This window comes from Diorhabda sublineata, chromosome 8, assembly GCF_026230105.1.
Source record: "Diorhabda sublineata isolate icDioSubl1.1 chromosome 8, icDioSubl1.1, whole genome shotgun sequence".
NCBI lineage: Eukaryota > Metazoa > Arthropoda > Insecta > Coleoptera > Chrysomelidae > Diorhabda > Diorhabda sublineata.
Genome location: NC_079481.1, coordinates 32,625,302 through 32,642,613, shown reverse-complemented (window position 1 = coordinate 32,642,613; position 17,312 = coordinate 32,625,302). Strand labels below are relative to the sequence as shown.

The window sequence follows — 17,312 nt, the reverse complement described above, 5'->3', positions numbered from 1 at the left end:
ACTACCAACTGTTTTTTTCAAATTTTCTTTCGAAATATTGTATGGCTACACTGTCAACTTCATACCTATTTTGACAAATGGGCCCCATAATGGCTTCCAAGCAACAAGAAATAGACGTTTTAGAAAGTTGGGAAGATATTGATGAGACTGATGTAATTAACTTTAAGATTCACCCTACTAAAACTTTTACTATAAATTGACTATAATTAAATAAACCATAGTCAAAATATAGGTTATATAAATTTTGTATTTTTTAGGTTTTAGAGAAAAAGTTCAATAATCTTTTAACGCCAAATAGATCATTCGATAGCAAAAGGTAATTATTTTTTTTATAAATTATCATTATTTAATAAAGTACAAATAGAAAGTTTTTGATTATGAAATAAATTATAATAAAGTGTTTTATCAATAATTTTTTGTAGCAATGGTACTATGGACAATCCTGTGAAAATCATATTAACAGGAGATGATGCCTTACGAACACAATACGTGCCTTCCGAGCCAACAGTGAAAATTCTCAAAAGACCTTCCAAAGATACACAAAACAATGGGGATTCAAAAGTGTATCAACCTAAAAAGACTTTACAGCAACGTGAACTAGAATATGCCGAAGCTAGGTTGAGAATATTGGGTGAAGCCAGCCCAGATAAAATCGAAGAAAGGTTAGTTACTACATATCTAATTTTTAATTGTGAAAACTCCATAAAATCCATAATCAAGATATATAATAGGTAGTTTGTTCATTTATTATATATACTAAAACAAAACAAAATAGTTCTTTATCAACATTTGGAGTGAAATGAAACATGAAATCTAATGTGATTTTGCTATTGCAGACTATTTAAGATTTTACTAATTGAATGTCACATTTTCAGTGCTTGTTGAAGCCTCTTCTTCATTGGGCTGTGAATTTAACATTCCTCCTAATCAGTTTCAGACAATTCTTCATCTTGTGATTCAATCAGTCTCTGATTGAATTCCATTTGCAATTTCTGGTATGTTTGCATTCAAAGTTTGAATTTGCTTCGTTCTTCTTCTTCCTTGTCATTTTCCTTTGTCAGAGCAGACCACAACAGTATTTTCCAGAAGGTTTGTCTAATGTGTTGGAGCTTATAGGCCTGGATTATTCCTTGGTCCATATGTTGATAAAAAGCCTTCTTATTGGGAGGTAAAAATGTCACTTTTATATTTGGTTGCATTGCCCAAAACTAGACTTGCTTTAAAGTCTAAATTCTAAAGCATCAGTGGTTTTAGTGAAACAATAACCAGTTGCATTATACCATAGCAGCTGAGTAACTATATCCTATGCTGCGTTAAATCCGGGGGCCTACTTTTCACTTTTAGAAATGAATGTTTTGTTTGGCATTCTCTTCCAAAACAGTGCAGTTTCGTCTGCATTAAATACTTGCTCAGGTTTGTATACTCCATCAGCTACTATGTTTGCAATTTCTTCATGCTGCAGCAATGTCTGCAGATGCACCTTCTCCAACTATTTTAATGCTATGAGATGATTGTTTCCCCTTAAATTTATTGAACCAATCTTCCAAGTATGGAAATCCTCCATCTGGCATGTTACAAACCATAGATTTTTTTCAATAAAACCGCATAATTAGATTATTGAAATGATTATTTTGTTTTTAGAATTAGTATAGTGAAACCGGGTTATTTGGAAAATGATAATGTCATTAGAATGCCAAGAGGTCCAGATGGTACAAGAGGATTTTGTTTTCGTAGGTAGTACTATATAATTACGGTTTTCAATTTGTTGTAAACAGTGGGTACATATTCAACTACAAAAGGAGCAAAAAGGGACCCTAACAATGAACAATCATTGTTCATTAAGCATTAATTGGGGTCTAAATTGTGACTCGAAAGACACATGTGACTACTTTGATCTAACAGTAGACTTGATCAAATTGTTTACTAGAGATTTTTTATATTTTAATAATATGTTGAGTTTTTAGTTTGCTAAATGAAATGTTTTTGACTGTATTTGAACTTTTCGCTATTGAAAATTTGTACAATATCAATTTTGAATCGACTAGGTAGAAAATATTTACATCACAGTCTAAAGAATGATTGGGCAATATTTGCCGAAAAAAAGCTCAAAGTGATAGTATAGTAGGGTATAAAAAACCATGTAAACTAAAAAGAACTGATTAAAGTTAAGATATTTTAGATACCCACTAAAAAAAAAATAAGTTATACAGTTGGTCAGAAGATAACCAACAATGAGCAGATGCTCAAATGTGACCAGAAAACGATTCATATATCATTTAAGCGAATGACACTATTAGTAGTGAGGTTATTTTGGAAGGTACGTCAATTTTTCCAAAAAAAATTGATTGTATTTGTTCAATGATGCATCAGCATTGTAACAGCGAGCTGATTACTGGGTAAGTATCAGCATCTCGACTACTGAGTGAAAGAAATTGTGTAAAATTGACTTTTACTATATTTCTATACTAAATACAATGTTTAGCACCACTACACTAACACTTACAGTACCGTAAGCCTTTAAGGCGCATGACTTTTTTTCTTATTGGTCTTCAGCTGTTTTTTTCAATTCCTCTGCCAGTTGCAATTTTAGTCTTTTTTACTCCAATTGGGTTCTATCAGTCTAATATCTTCTAACAATGCATCCAAATACTTTTTCTTCTACATTCTTCATCTTCTTTTACCTCCTTTCTTTTCTTCAATTGATGTTTTTGCATATATGTTATCTGGCATCCTTTTGGTATATTCTAACCACTCTTTGAACTTGCATAAAACTTGCTACTAATGGATAATGAATAAGATTCTTCATTTATTGGTTAGTTCTTCTTTTTAAAAGTTTTTACTCTTCCAAAGATTTTTTAACACTTTCTTTTTATATATAAAAAGATCTTTCACAAATTCTGCTCAATAAGCTGTAATTCTAAACTTTTGCAACAATGAATCTACTTTTTACTCGGCATTCATCTTCTTCTTTTACCTCTTTACACTTCCTCAATGACCGTTTTTGCTTATATAGTTTCTGACATCCTTTTATTGTGTCCCAATCACTCTTTGAGCTTGTAAGAAAACTTTTTAATAGTTATTTACAAACATTTTTTCAGTTTTTGGTTAGTTCTTCTTTTCTAAAGTTGTTTATCTCTCAAATATTTTCTTCGATAATTTCATTTACCCAGTTTTGTTTCTTTCCGGCTTTGTTAAAACCCATGTTTCACTTCCATATACTACTGCTAATCATATTATTCAATATATCAAATTTTGATTACCGTAGATAATTCTTTTCATTTTAACAACTCACTCAATGATTATTTTCACTATTTTATTTATTTCGATTTGTGCTTAGTTTTTATTTGATTCTGGTATGGATGTTATTGGTCATAGAATCATGATGTACTTTCATCATAATATGTGAAGGCTACATATTCACCTTATATTTATATTCCTATTTTGGAATAATAAATCTATTTATTGCAATCTATTCTTCATTCTGTACAGTTTTAATCTCTATCTTTTATTTTCTAGCAATTACATTTTAGCTTAGCTTTTGTTTTCCCTTGATTTGAAAGTAGACTTTCTGAAGATGATAGCTTGGTTTATAGAAACGTGCGAAAAAGAAATTCGAGGATTGTTTGAAAAGTTCCCAAGTTGAACATGAGGATAGCAAAACTTTTCAGCTTTTTTGATATGTAAACGCGTCATTGGTGTTGATGTAGTGGTAGTAAACAGTGTCGGTACGAAATGAGCGGTTTCAGAGGTTCCAATTTGAAGAAAATGGTCTCGAGAGTTATTATTCTCGAATAGTAAATATGATATTTAAAATTAATCGAAATATATTTGGTGTATTTATTATATTTAATTGCTTTATCATCGTTTGGTGTCTAATAATGCTGTTAATTGAAATGTGAAGAGACACCAGATGGTTAATTTTATTATTTTACCGTTACATAATTTTCAGTTTCTGAAATGTTCAAATATAAATCACATATTTATTAGTTAATCGATTATTGTTAATTCTTACAAAATGACCTTCTTTTTATACATAAAAACATGGTATTTTAGTAAAGTTGTTTGTTGTGGGAGTAGTGACAAAAAATTGAGTTATTTTGTAAGTTTTTGTATGCATAAATATCATGACATTTTTTTTTAAATTAAGTATTTGAGAAAATATCTATTCAATAAATAAGTTAACAAAGTTCACGAAGAATGAGAATTTGGTGGTCATTTATTTACATTACAGTCCAGAACTTTGGGAAGCGTGAAGTTAGTTGAAAATTAAACTTGAGGTAATAAAAATTGTACTTATAGTGTATAAATTGAATTAAAACTGCATCAAACTGTCACCTTTTTATCGTATCATAATTCTATTTACTTAATTTCTCTAAAGTGATTAAAAAGTCTTCATTTCTTGTTCAAAAAGCTCTGCAAACTTATATACATATTTATGATTATTATACTATACTTTAACAAACTTCTAGCTGTAGAAAATTAATTGCTTCTTCCTATTATTACCAATTTACAGTTCAATATTCTCATAAACCTTGAAAATCTACAGGATCCTCCAAAATATGATAAAAAAAGTTTGTTACAATTATTTCCATAACAACCAAGGATTTTTAGTATAAAAATCCTTAAACTGATACTACACGTGCTCATAAAGTATGTCAATTCAATCAAACTGCATCAAATTGTCTCTTTTCTATGTTTTCAACATTTTAATTACCTAATTTCTGTAAAGTGATTGAAAAGTCTTCGTTTTTCATTTGAAAAGCTCTGCAAACTTATATACATATTCATGATAATTATACTATAGTTGTGAAAAATTCGTTGCTTCTTCCTATTATTCCCAATTTACAGTTTAGTATTCTTGTAAACCTTTAAGACGTGACCAAAAAAATTTGTTACAAGTTTTGAAATTTCATTTCATCTCTAACAATGAGTATCGTTTAAATTCAACCAGAAGTGCTCAACACGTAAGGAAAACTTTCGTATTTCGAGGTTATGTTTGTTATCACTTTAGTTTCATAAATTATTAATGAGTGTATGCTGCTGATGTTTAATTCTATTAAATTTACAGTTTTGTAGAAAAACTATGAGTTTTAGAAATTATCAACATAACAATATGAAAAACAAACATTCTTATCCAAAAAGAAGTCATCAAAAAAAATTGAATATAATAACATACTTTTCTTATTTTTTGCATTTTCTCGTTTGTTAATTAATTTGCGTATGAAATACAATGTCCATATCGTTGATTTTCTATATTTACAACTCGTACTAAAACGAAAACAAATATTTAAAAATATTCGGAACATTTTAACTACTGAATGACAAGTGACATTAGCTAGTGACATATGAACTATTCTATATCTATATAACACATGTAATAGCTGATTTTATTTTAACCAATAAACAATTTACGGGGGTTAATGAACAAGTAATTCAGATCATCCTAATGTTATACAATAAAGGTTTATAACAAAAAAAAATGAAAAGCAAATGTATGAAATTCTCATAATTTAGTATCTCAAATTATTTATAAACAAATTACACGCAGTGTCGTCATGATCATAACCTAAAAATACATCGATTAAGCACTTCTGGGTGAGTTAAATCTCATTTTTTAATCACATACTTTGTTTCAAATAGACGGGCTTTCCAATTTTTCATACTGTCATGATTATAAATGTATCCAAGGATAATTTTTACAATTAAATAGTATATATCGAATCTTAAATCATTTTGTAGTTTGACGCCTTTTACCAAGATATATAAATAGCGTTTGGAATCATTGCTACGATATACAGGGTTACTCATAACGTTTTGATAGTCGCATTTTTATTAAAAACATGACAGTTGAAACTTATGTTTATATTTACAATATCTATTCATTGGTCTGTAAAAAACATTGAACGAAATAATTCTCTTGTACATTAACACAAACAATTAAAAAGTAGAATTAATTGAAAAAAAAAGTATTTAAATGTGTGATGAGGTACTATCAGTCAGGGTGTGACATAAACTAAGCCTATTAAGTAATCTAAGGTAAAGAAATCTAAATGAGAAGGGGGTGGCCTCAGATTGAATTTTTCAGGAAGTATGTCATCAAGTTTTCCCACAAAAACGTCAGGAGATGCTGCCACGATATTGTTTGCTTTTAAGGGAATATATCTTTGTGTCATTAATGATCTACGATACCTATCAAACTTTGGGTTAAATGTACCGTACCAAACATTGATTGAAAATTAGTTTTTCGCATCTGTTTTGGACAAATAAAGACAATTACGGCAGTTAACAAAATCTTACATAACTGCATAATATTTTAACTATTTTTAAATTTGAAAAAAAACCATTTAACGTTAACATAACAAAATTTTCGTCTGTCAACTGCTTTTTTTAACCTTCTCTTAGTTTTTCAGTCATCGGACTGTCTATTTTGTATACCTAATATCCTGTATCGTTTTTCATTAATCTATTTTAAATATATATAGTTTTAATTTGATCTTTTAGTCACGATATAAATTTATAAAATAATTTGAGATGTCAATTCTAATTTTTTATCATTTTTTGGTATCTAGCTGCGTTTAATTATGATTGTCCTTGGGTGTTTGTGTAAATTTTCACCACTATAATTGTGAATTTAACGCGCTTTATTTTATATTTTGTAAATATATTCTTATAATTACCACAGAATATTAACTAAGCTTCGTAATAAACAAAATACGGTTGTTGGAAGTAGAGAAAGTACGTAAATTGGAATTCAATATGTAGAAATGTTTAACGTTAGTGGTATAGTTCGAGGAAATAATTAATTTTCAATGTGAAGTTATAAAAATCGACGAAAACACCTGAATATTTCACATTTAATCGTTTTTCTTTCAAATATTTAGCATTATAATGAAAAATATTTTTCTCAGTGTAACTAATAGAGGTTATTCATTCAAAATATTTTGTTGCCAAATGACGTCACGATTTCTAAATCGTTAATGACTTTTAGAACAAGTGTGTTTGACGGAATAAAAAATTCTGTACCACTACCCAGGGGCGGCTCATGCCCAATGGTTAACATTCCGTAACTTCTATAGCATTGTTTTCATGTTATCTACTTCCGAATTTTTTTCATAAAGTCCCGAAACACCCTGTATAATCACGTAAAAAGTCGTATTCTAGTTTTTCATGGAATTATCTAATGTTTGATTATATATGAATTCTCAAAATGGAAAATATTACTACGTCGAAAATTTGAGTAATTTTTTGAATTGTAAAAATTAATAAACTCCCGTTTAGTGTTTATTTTGTGGTGAGTATATCTAATTTAAAATCTTATATATTTAGTAAACCTGTTTTGTTTAATTTTAAGCCATATTTTTTGTATGTATTGTGCAATTTAATAAAAATGTGTTATTTTTTATTGAAAATTCGGTGATTTCCTCCCCACCCCAGAATTAAATATTAACGCTTTGTCACGTTGGGCGAAATCAGGGGCGGATCTTAACTTAAACCTAACCAAGAAGTATAATGTCATTTTTGCATACTTCTTATGTTATAAGTTCTTGCAATTTGTTCATTGACATCTAATATTATGAAAATGTGTCAGTTTTATTTAAATAAATGAAAAATTGTAATTATTCATAAACATGAGTGATCAATTCTTTCATTTGTGTATCGATTTATGACTGGAAAAAAGTCTACTAATTAATATCATATGTTATAAAAATTGATTTATCATACAATTATTTATAAACAAGTTTGAGTTCCGTTTGATTATTATTTTTATCATCTTTTTTTGTGTCGGGATGGTTGACTTAGGTGGAAGCAGCTTTCCAGGATCCGCCCCTGTGCGAAATAAAAGCTAAAAGATCTCAAGGTCATACAAAAAAGTGTTAGCACCATAAACCACTTATGGGTAAAATGTCATTAGCACGCGCGATTTATATCTGACAAAAATTACTTCAAAATGAATCTTTAACAATTTTTGTCAAGAAAAAAGGTTCTTTCAAGCGTAAGACGTATGTATAAATATTCCTGAATAAGTAGTTAGTTCGAGGCTACAGCCATCTTAATCGAAAAGGAAAAGAGTATAATTGATGTGTCATCTGAGTACGTCACGTTTGTCATAATAATATAAAAATGGCTGAGAAAAAGAGAGGCAAGAAGAGAAAAGATGTAAGTATTAAATAATAAAATATTATTTATTGATAAGGGTAATTTCATATACGATTTATTTAGAGTTGTTTATTAAAATGATAAATACTAAAGTGCATTCCGAATTAAATAAACACGTGACGGTAACATATTGTAAAAGATGTTTGGATCTACGAAAGTAAAAAAGTATAATTTTTTCTCTATAATTGGAAATTATTCTATTTTGAATACCAAAAGGGAATTTAATTTTTTCAATTGGAAATTGGTACAATAATAATACTGTTAACGTAAATACTCTAGCTTTGTGTCTTAATTCAAAAAGTAAATATGATTAACAAAATACGTTTTATTTATAAATTTATATGAATAACTGTTATGTTTAAGAATTCGGTATATAAATTAGTTTCAAATTATTGACCGTATTTAAACAAGGTGTTGTATTTTGTATATTTCCCTCAATCAGTCAGGCATTTAATAAATAACTGTACCATGACTGTTATTTCTGTATGCTGTCATTTCCTATTCCTACACTAAGAAAGATTTGTTTGATGTAACTGTTTAAACATTTAGTCCAATTATAATTCATTTTATTTATGTTAATATTCCAAACAGTTAAATGTATGTTAAAAAATATAAACTTATTAGCGATTGGTTTATGCATCCATAATTAAAAATTAACAGTAAACCAACAAATAAAATTTCTAGTTGAAAGACACTAATGTGATACTTGTAGTTTATGCAGAACTATCAAAAAAATAAAAAAACGCAATGCTTTTTACAGGATGAAACACTAATAGACAGTGCTAGAAGCTTTCCACATTTGTAAGACATAAAGGAACCAAGTTTTAATGGTTTATTATTACTTACCAAATATCTTATAATTGGTGGTAATAAAAACTTGAATTTTTGCTGTTTCTTTTCTTTTTTGAATATACAAGATATTGGCCATAAACTTATTTTATAATGTAATATTTTTTTATTTAACAAAGATTTTGTAATTTTTCTGCAAATTATCAACATTTGCATCTCTATTTAGGAGTTTGCTCATCCAGGAGAAGATCTAGATGATAAACCAACAAAAGAAGAATTTACTGTAGCTAAATGGATAAGAAAAAATGTTCAGATTAAAAGAACCAAATTTGCTAATCATAATGTGGAATATTTCACAGGTAATATTCGTGCCTCAAGTATACTAAGGATATATTACTTGATTTAATAGATTTAAAACAGAATCTTTGAAACATATTTACTTTTTTGGCACTTTTTATTAGTAAAATATGTTCTATAATTACCCATTTTATAAAATTTTAATATTTTTGTCAATAATCTCATCTTGTGATTTTTCAATTATGCAACTGCGATAATTTCAGGAGCCAGAGCAGTTGATGCTTTGCTCACATCTCCGTTTGCAACGCGAGAAGATCCATTATTCAAAACCCGTGAAAATATCAGTGATTACCTCCACGTTATGTTAACTCATAAATTTTTCCATCGAGCACGTAAAGTACCAGTTGATGAACAAGAGCTGAAGGGAAAAAAAGGAAAGAAAAAGGAGAAGAAAGAGGAGAAAGATAAAAAAAGCGGTGAATCGTGCGACGATGAAAAGAAAAAGGAAAAAGATAAGGTGACTGATGCAGAAAGCAGTGTCGTTGAAGGCAGTAAAGAACAAAAGGTTAATAAAACTACAATAAATAAAACATATCATTTTTTAATTGCTTTTTTTAGCCTGATAAAGAAAAAAGAAAGAAGAAAATCAAACTGGAAATGCATTTTGATCAGAGATTTGAGGATAGTTTGGATGCATATGTGTGGATTTATGATCCAATCCCTTTTCATTATTGGATAATTGGTACTCTTTTAGTACTGGGTGCTATTGGAGTATGCTTATTCCCATTATGGCCCCCATCTGTCAGGTAAACACTGTTTTAACTATCTTGCTAGAAATATTTTACTTTTCTGTATATAAAAACGATTTGTAATTAATTATCTTTTGTTTTAAAATGTTTCTTATCATAGATTGGGAGTTTACTACCTAAGTATTGCTGCAGCCGGATTTTTAGTATCCATTATCGTTTTGGCTGTCATTCGACTAATAATATTCTGTTTGATATGGATTTTAACAATGGGAAAACACCATCTCTGGATACTACCCAATTTAACAGAAGATGTTGGATTTTTTGCCTCATTTTGGCCTCTCTATACTGTAAGGTCAAAAAAATTTAAAATTCTCAACAAACTTATTTACGATTTTCTTCTTTTAGTATGAATACAAAGGCAATCAAAGCAAAAGCGATAAAAAATCTAAGAAAAAAAAGAAAGATAAAGATTCAGATGCAGAAGATGATGATAAGAAAGATGACAATGTAGTAGAAGAACCTCTGCATTCAGGGGTTGCAGATGTAACTGAGTGAGTTAAATTTGTTTCGGTATTGCATGTACTGAACAGCTATACTAGCCCTAATAATGTATTGAGAAATATTCATGTTTTTGTTTTCCAGGCCAGATAAAAATGTGGAAAACATCGGATCCGAAAGCGAAAGTGAATCGAGTCAAAAATCAAGTACGGGAAAAGATTTTGAAATAATAGATCAGGAGGACGTTGAATCCTAGGAATAATATAGAGAAGAAGTTTTAAAACATTTGTGCACACTTTGCGGTAGAAGCATTTCCTTAACGACAATTTGAGCTGTTTTTGTAATGAATTGAATCGTTTAAAATAGGTCAATAATAAAAGGACGTGTTGATTTTATCAATAATCATAAAAATAGTTCAAATAGATCCTTTGCGTACTTTTCTTTTAGTTCAAGTTTAACTCCGGGCTGTTATATTAAAATAATGTATTTTTTAGCCCTAGCAAAAAGGATTTTAATAATTTTTTTTCTTTGTATATGTTAAGTGTAGTGTTATAATTTTAGATGGTTTAGTAGGAAGTAATGTAACTAACATCCCAATGAAACGAACACAAATTCTATGAAATTTTCTGTTTTTTTGATATCTATCTGGTAGGTGTAGAGCGTTTTATATATTTCAAACACGATCAATCATAATACCTACTTCAGAACATAGTTCACCCTCAAAACTTTCAATCCCTCTTGGACTCGTACCAATAGGAATCAGTGTTATTTAAATTTTTATATTTGGGTTCTAAGATAAGTCGCCATTCCAATATACAGATTATGATGATTATGACTCTGCGCCTCTTAAATCCAGTTTCTTGTAAATGAACATTTTGTATGTTTTCAATATTGTTTACCATACATTTAACAACAAAATTACAAAAATTTCCTTTTGGAGGTATCATCTAACTATCCTTGATGGTATCTTTTCTAAAGAATATCAATACTGTTTCCCATAAATGTTATGACAAAATTTACTATAAAATACCCCACTCCATCCTTATGGAAATTGGTTTTTGATCAAAGCCCCAAAACTCCGTCTAAACTACCCAGGTTCGGCCATAGGTTAGGTTTGTCTGATTCATATCGATCCTGGTTCAACTAGTCTTTGACGAAATTGAAAACTGTCTTCATCTCTTGCAATCTTGTCTTGAACATATGCTTCCTTCCAGGGTATCTTCGGATATGTCAGGACTAGTTTTGAGCTTGCTTCAAACTATTATTATGCCAATTTTCAGAAAAATTGACAGAAATGCAATTTCCTTAAGGATTGAGCACTTTTTGTACCATAACATCTTTGTTCCCTTAAGTTAAAATCTGTTGTTATTTTTGTATCTAATAATTTCATAATTAGTGTTCCCAAACTGTAATCTGCATAAAACGATTCTAAAAAAAAAAGTTTCAGAACAATTGGCCAAAACCAATTCCTCTCCTCCCACGGTACTTTCGAACACTTCAGGGTTAGTTTTGAAGGGGTTTTAAGGTTTTATGCCCATTGAGACTATTAATTAGTTTGCTTTGAACTATTATTGTGCCAAGTTTCAGCAAAAACTACCCGAAACCCAATTTCCTTAATGATTCAGCTGGGACTTTTCTTTTTGATTTTCCATTTTCTAACGAATATCGTTTTTGGATATAGAATGAATTTTTGTTTTCAAATAAACACATTCGGATGCCGAAGATGATGATGGTGTAGTAGGAGATCCTCTACATTCAAGTACTGCAGATTTAACCACTGCAATTGGCAATAAAAAATCATTTCAAAGCTTTGAATCCAATTATTATTTTTATGGTACTTGCCATCTTTAATTATGTCTGGTACTTATAACAATATTTCCCTATAAATAAATATACAAGAAATATTTCAAAGATATGAATTTTAATTTATCTTTCTGGTTTATTAAAATTAAAAAACATTTATGTATCGTGATTGTGATGGGGTGAATTTTGGCTGTAATTTTCATTTATACAAATATATTGATTACATCAAGTTGATATTAACAAAAATTTTTATGTTTTTTTTAATTTTATTGGTATATTTTGTAAAAATGAAATTTCATTAAGAATAAAATAACATTTATTTTTATACTTAAATTATTGGAATAATCGTTCTATGGTGCCTTTTTGTTACCATTTTTTTTCTTATATAAATAAAGGGTGTTCAAATGAAAATTTAATTGTTTACTAGTACAACGAATCCAAGATATTCTTCCAAACGGATAATGTGGAGAAATTATTTTCCTAGTATACCAATTCAAGTGATTAATTAGTTTGTTTTCTTGATGTCTTCCAAAAGGTAAGTTCATTTGCACACTTTATGACATATCGTTAAGTATCGTGAACAATTTTATGATGGAATGTATTTTAGCAACATTTAGGTATCAAAAAGGTAATGTAGAACGACATTTTATATATAAAAATTAGTTTTATAGTAAATAATTGGGATTTACTCAAGCGTTAATGGGGTTTAAATTCTATATAATGGAGAAAATAGAATATTCCAGTTTTCAGATGTGAAACGAAAGCAACAAATTTTCAAAAATGGTGTCAGATAGTACTCCACCACAGTAAAATTATCCTAAAACTAATTTTTTCAAAATAAACTGCACATTAGTTCACTCACTAACTCAAACGGCTTGATCCTATTGAGCCTTCTCACTAAATGGACATTATCATTAAATAACCTCAAAATTCTTATGTTGTAGTATCAATTGTCCTGGTCAAGAGTTTCTATGGAGATCAAGGCAGTACCAAGGTGCATCAATGATGTTCAAATATCTGTTTATAGAGAAACGGTTTGTTGTCTATGGACAATTTAGAGTTCTGTTCTGAAGTCTAGTATCAAGTGTCATTCCCACATACTTTGCGTTTTTAATATAAGGATTTTTAGCGGTGTTTCTTGTTACTAGGATATTTTATATGTCATCTATAAGTCCAAGTATTAATCAGGTCTATGGATGTTTGTAATTTCACGTTAGCTTCTTTGATGTATCTTCCGTTAGCCGGAATCAGTAAACTTGCAATTTTATTGTATTCAAGGGCCTAGTACACTACCCTGAGGTACACATAGCGTGTTAGTAACATAGTTAACCTGTAATTTAGGCCCTTATGACAAACTTTGTTTTCCTTTAACGATTTTCCAATTACTCCAACTTTTATCTGCAGATCTTGTATTTACATTTATTTTTCCAACATTTAAAATTTTGTTGCAAGTACCTAAAAAAAGTTCCCTGAAAGTTTGAGCCCTTAATATTAATGTCAAGTTTAGAGGCCTGTGCTACCTCGCCGGTTCGAGTTACGGTTTGGACACAATGGACACTTTTGTAGAGAATTCAATTCTAAAACAAACCTGTCCATGGTCGAAGGGATGCTATGAAATGCCACTGAGCTATAAAAATAAAAAAATCGAGGTTTCTGTGTTTTTTTTAAGGGGAAATCTTCACACCCTTCGGTCGATGATTTATTAAGAGCCTAAACTTTCATGATGGGACAGAAAAAAGCACCCTAACATGCACCAACCATGGTGAAAGTGGGTAAAAAAATGCTTGAATAAATCCTAAAATATAAGCTTAAGCTTAGAGCTGGATTTAGCATTTGGCGTCCCTAAACTTAATATCTTTGTACCCCCCTTAGTATGATTAAAGTTACTTTCTTGAAAAACTTAATTAAAAATATATGACAGGCTTATATATTATTTGCCGGAACACCACTCCATGATACGATTGATGAATTTACTAGATTCTGGTTTTAACAAAATGCCACCTTGAAATACTTTTAGCAATAGTATGTATTAAATATTAAGTCAATTTCACACCCATAAACATGAACTCGAGTTATGGCTTTGTATTTAGATATCTAGATATTTTTTTCTCGGCCATACACCCCCTGGGAGTTTGCGCTTATGGGCCCAAGTCAAATTAGAAAATCCGGCTCTACTTCAGCTAACTTTGCTATAGATTCCCTTATTAATTTTATTTATATAAAGTTTTGGTGCTATTTATTTCAGAATTCTACTCAAGTTGTTCAGACACTATCGCATGTTTTAATTTAATTGATAAGGAAAGGATCTACAGGATAATCCAGTGTAAAAAGGATAAATTTTAATATTTTTCTTTTGCATATTTTAATTTCAACATTCATTATTTGGATCATCCTATTAATTGCGAGATTAATCTATTTATTACATAGTTATAATGAAAGTATTGATGACAGTTTATTGCATTTAATATTATATGATTTAAAATATGGTGTACAATTAAAAATATAATTAAAATATACTTGAACAAATTATTTATTGCAATTTATCCATTACTTGTCTCAGCATTTGGTTACACAGTGCCGCATACGGATTCAACTCTACAAGCTGGAAAAATATACAAAAATCAATGTTGTGACTACTTTGAGTGAATAATAATCTCGAAAATACAAATATAAAATAATTAAATTACCGAAGAGGTATTGTTATAGCTAAAATTAATTTTTTCAACGAGTACATACAAATATGAAAGATTTCACACTTATGGTATCGTTATAAAACATTAATTTCACCCACGTGAAGAAATTTTCCCTCGTATGTGTATACTAAGCACAATTATGGATATTTATCTGGAAAAATCAATCTAAGAAAATTATTTTCACTAATAAACATAACCTCACTTATATCTACCGATGAGTTATTGAAATCGTCGATGACCTTATAGCTGACCTAACACACAAAGCGTTCGTTCTCACCTTATACCATACAGTTAAATTGACTGCTATTCCTATTCTCCCTAGCAAAAGGAGAATATGTTAACAATACAAATAATAACCACCAGTTGATTGCTACTTCTCCCCGGCAAAAGGGAAGTGTTATAAAAGTTATTGCCAACGTCTCAACCAGTCGTGATTGTCGATTAAAAAATCGATTCCAATTTATTTTCGATCAAAAAATCGATTCCTATTTATTTATTTCAATCAAAGTTATTTCAAATCATTTTGTGTGAAATGAAATGCCAATAACAAAAATAAGAACAAAGAAACAGAAACTTTCTAACACAAAATCCATACTTATGTGAAATTTGTCACATTCTCTTGTTTTGTAAAATACTAATAATTTAATCACACAATATACCTACTTGTTTTTTAGCGAATTTATTACCGAGTTCTGCAGCTACTTCAAAATCGGTTTTAGCTAATTCGTTTTCGCCCAATTTCTTGTACAATATCCCTCGTTGACAGTGGGCCAAACTTCTGGTCTTCCTGTGTTTATCAGTACAATGTTTTATAGCTATATTTACATCCTCCATAGCAGCTGAACATTTTTTTAAAAAACAATAGATGTTATTATTACATAATATTAAATTTGAATAGTTATTTGCAAAAAATACACAACTGTATTATATTTTTTTTATTTGATTTATTTAGAAATTTTTTTTCTAATGTTGATATGTTTATTGTGAAACTTAGGAGAACTATCGATAGTTTTTGTGTCGATTATGTGACTCAACCTATTATAACCTTAATTTAATAATTCCTTTCAAGTTTTTAAAGTTTGAAGTATTTTATCGGAAAATTTTTTGAACTTCATTAGAACCAAGGAATAGTTGAAAATGTCCAAATACACTTGACACATTGACATTTCGGAACTATGATCGAACTAATCCGATTCTGATCTGAATGTTCGAAACCTAATGAATTATGTTCATTGCTGATAAACTGATCGAGTAAACGGATCGTAGTCTTATGATATGATCTTTTCCGCCCCGTTATATTTATCTATGGTTTTCAAATGAATTTTAAAAATCATTTATCCCCCTCAAATGGCTGTCTACTATTAATTCTAATGAGAAGCATGATTGATGATTTATGAGTTATATCGTTCTTTGTATACAATCAAACTAATTCTATACACTTATGATCTGACCTGCAATGGTCCAGTTCAGAACAGTTCCAATGCAGCTACCAAGAGCAAACCTAATTTCCAAAAAGATCTTCAATAATGAATTATCGATAACATCGATTTTAAAACTATCGATAATTCTCGATCACTAATGTCAAACGCACAACAAATTTAAATTTTTATTATACAACCAAATATAACCTTCAACCTGTTTCAAAATGAGCTATAGAGAACAAAATATAATACTTGAAAACGTGTTATAATGAAAAAATGCTTATAAAACAAAGTTTTAGTTTAGTTTTTTGGAATCCCCTTTTTAATTACTCATAAAAAATCAGCAGAAAAAACTGATTGAAGATTCAAAACATCTGTTTAATGTACAGGTTGAAAACTTGTTTTATCAGAGAAGAAAATTGAAGTAAGTATGATATACAAGTTTCAAAAGTGTAGCGGAATTTGTATATCAAGAAAAAATTTTTTTTATTTAAACACACCTTCACATTTACCCATATATTGTAAAATATGAGCTCTGTTGCTGTATAAAGACGGTTTTTTAGGCGCTATTTCTATTGCTCGAGATATAATATCGAAAGCTTTCGATAAATCTCCTTGTTCTGCTAACTGAATTGCCTCCAGTTCAATTTTTTTGGTGATTTCTTCGTTTTTGGACAGGATCTCTTCATCTAAAATTTGTTTATAAACCATAAAATATAAATATAAAATAGCTTCTTACCTTTTAATTCCACACCACAAGTCGCGGCTACGTCTTCCAAAGGTAGATTAGGATTGAAAATAAAACTCAAAATCGCATTGTCACTTGCACATAATCTTTCACTCATAATTTCAAAGTAAATAATACAAAGGGACATGATTATAAATAATCTCGTCGGGAGGTTAAA

The 17,312-nt window shown here is 29.4% G+C and overlaps 3 protein-coding genes across 3 annotated transcripts; 2 read left to right on the top strand and 1 right to left on the bottom strand.

Annotated features, from left to right (window-relative positions):
• Positions 1-55: 55 nt before the first annotated feature.
• LOC130448220 (SUZ domain-containing protein 1) lies at positions 56-7,409 on the top strand. Its single transcript, XM_056785499.1, has 4 exons — positions 56-152; positions 258-316; positions 423-662; positions 1,642-7,409. Exons 1-4 carry the CDS (start codon positions 78-80, stop codon positions 1,736-1,738), a joined length of 471 nt encoding a protein of 156 aa, XP_056641477.1. The 5' UTR covers positions 56-77; the 3' UTR covers positions 1,739-7,409.
• Positions 7,410-7,876: 467 nt separating this feature from the next.
• LOC130448218 (translocation protein SEC62) lies at positions 7,877-14,822 on the top strand. The gene is made up of 7 exons (XM_056785497.1): positions 7,877-8,157; positions 9,173-9,305; positions 9,507-9,808; positions 9,862-10,049; positions 10,153-10,339; positions 10,398-10,543; positions 10,635-14,822. Exons 1-7 carry the CDS (start codon positions 8,122-8,124, stop codon positions 10,744-10,746), a joined length of 1,104 nt encoding a protein of 367 aa, XP_056641475.1. The 5' UTR covers positions 7,877-8,121; the 3' UTR covers positions 10,747-14,822.
• On the bottom strand, positions 14,639-17,281 carry LOC130448219 (tetratricopeptide repeat protein 36 homolog). Its single transcript, XM_056785498.1, has 4 exons — positions 17,147-17,281; positions 16,908-17,096; positions 15,650-15,825; positions 14,639-14,895 (listed from the first exon to the last, which is right to left on the bottom strand). Exons 1-4 carry the CDS (start codon positions 17,250-17,252, stop codon positions 14,824-14,826), a joined length of 543 nt encoding a protein of 180 aa, XP_056641476.1. The 5' UTR covers positions 17,253-17,281; the 3' UTR covers positions 14,639-14,823.
• Positions 17,282-17,312: the final 31 nt, after the last annotated feature.

What these genes read in the sequence shown, in the direction of transcription:
- LOC130448220 (XM_056785499.1), top strand. Translation starts at nt 78, where the DNA reads ATGGGCCCCATAATGGCTTCCAAGCAACAAGAAATAGACGTTTTAGAA. An exon ending in AAGATATTGATGAGACTGAT is followed by an intron (nt 153 to 257) that starts GTAATTAACTTT and finishes TGTATTTTTTAG; the next exon opens with GTTTTAGAGAAAAAGTTCAA. An exon ending in AGATCATTCGATAGCAAAAG is followed by an intron (nt 317 to 422) that starts GTAATTATTTTT and finishes AATTTTTTGTAG; the next exon opens with CAATGGTACTATGGACAATC.
- LOC130448218 (XM_056785497.1), top strand. Translation starts at nt 8,122, where the DNA reads ATGGCTGAGAAAAAGAGAGGCAAGAAGAGAAAAGAT. An exon ending in AAGGCAGTAAAGAACAAAAG is followed by an intron (nt 9,809 to 9,861) that starts GTTAATAAAACT and finishes TGCTTTTTTTAG; the next exon opens with CCTGATAAAGAAAAAAGAAA. An exon ending in TTATGGCCCCCATCTGTCAG is followed by an intron (nt 10,050 to 10,152) that starts GTAAACACTGTT and finishes TTCTTATCATAG; the next exon opens with ATTGGGAGTTTACTACCTAA.
- LOC130448219 (XM_056785498.1), bottom strand. Translation starts at nt 17,252, where the DNA reads ATGAGTGAAAGATTATGTGCAAGTGACAATGCGATTTTGAGTTTTATT. An exon ending in TTGTGGTGTGGAATTAAAAG is followed by an intron (nt 17,097 to 17,146) that starts GTAAGAAGCTAT and finishes AACAAATTTTAG; the next exon opens with ATGAAGAGATCCTGTCCAAA. An exon ending in ATAAATTCGCTAAAAAACAA is followed by an intron (nt 14,896 to 15,649) that starts GTAGGTATATTG and finishes ATATTTTTCCAG; the next exon opens with CTTGTAGAGTTGAATCCGTA.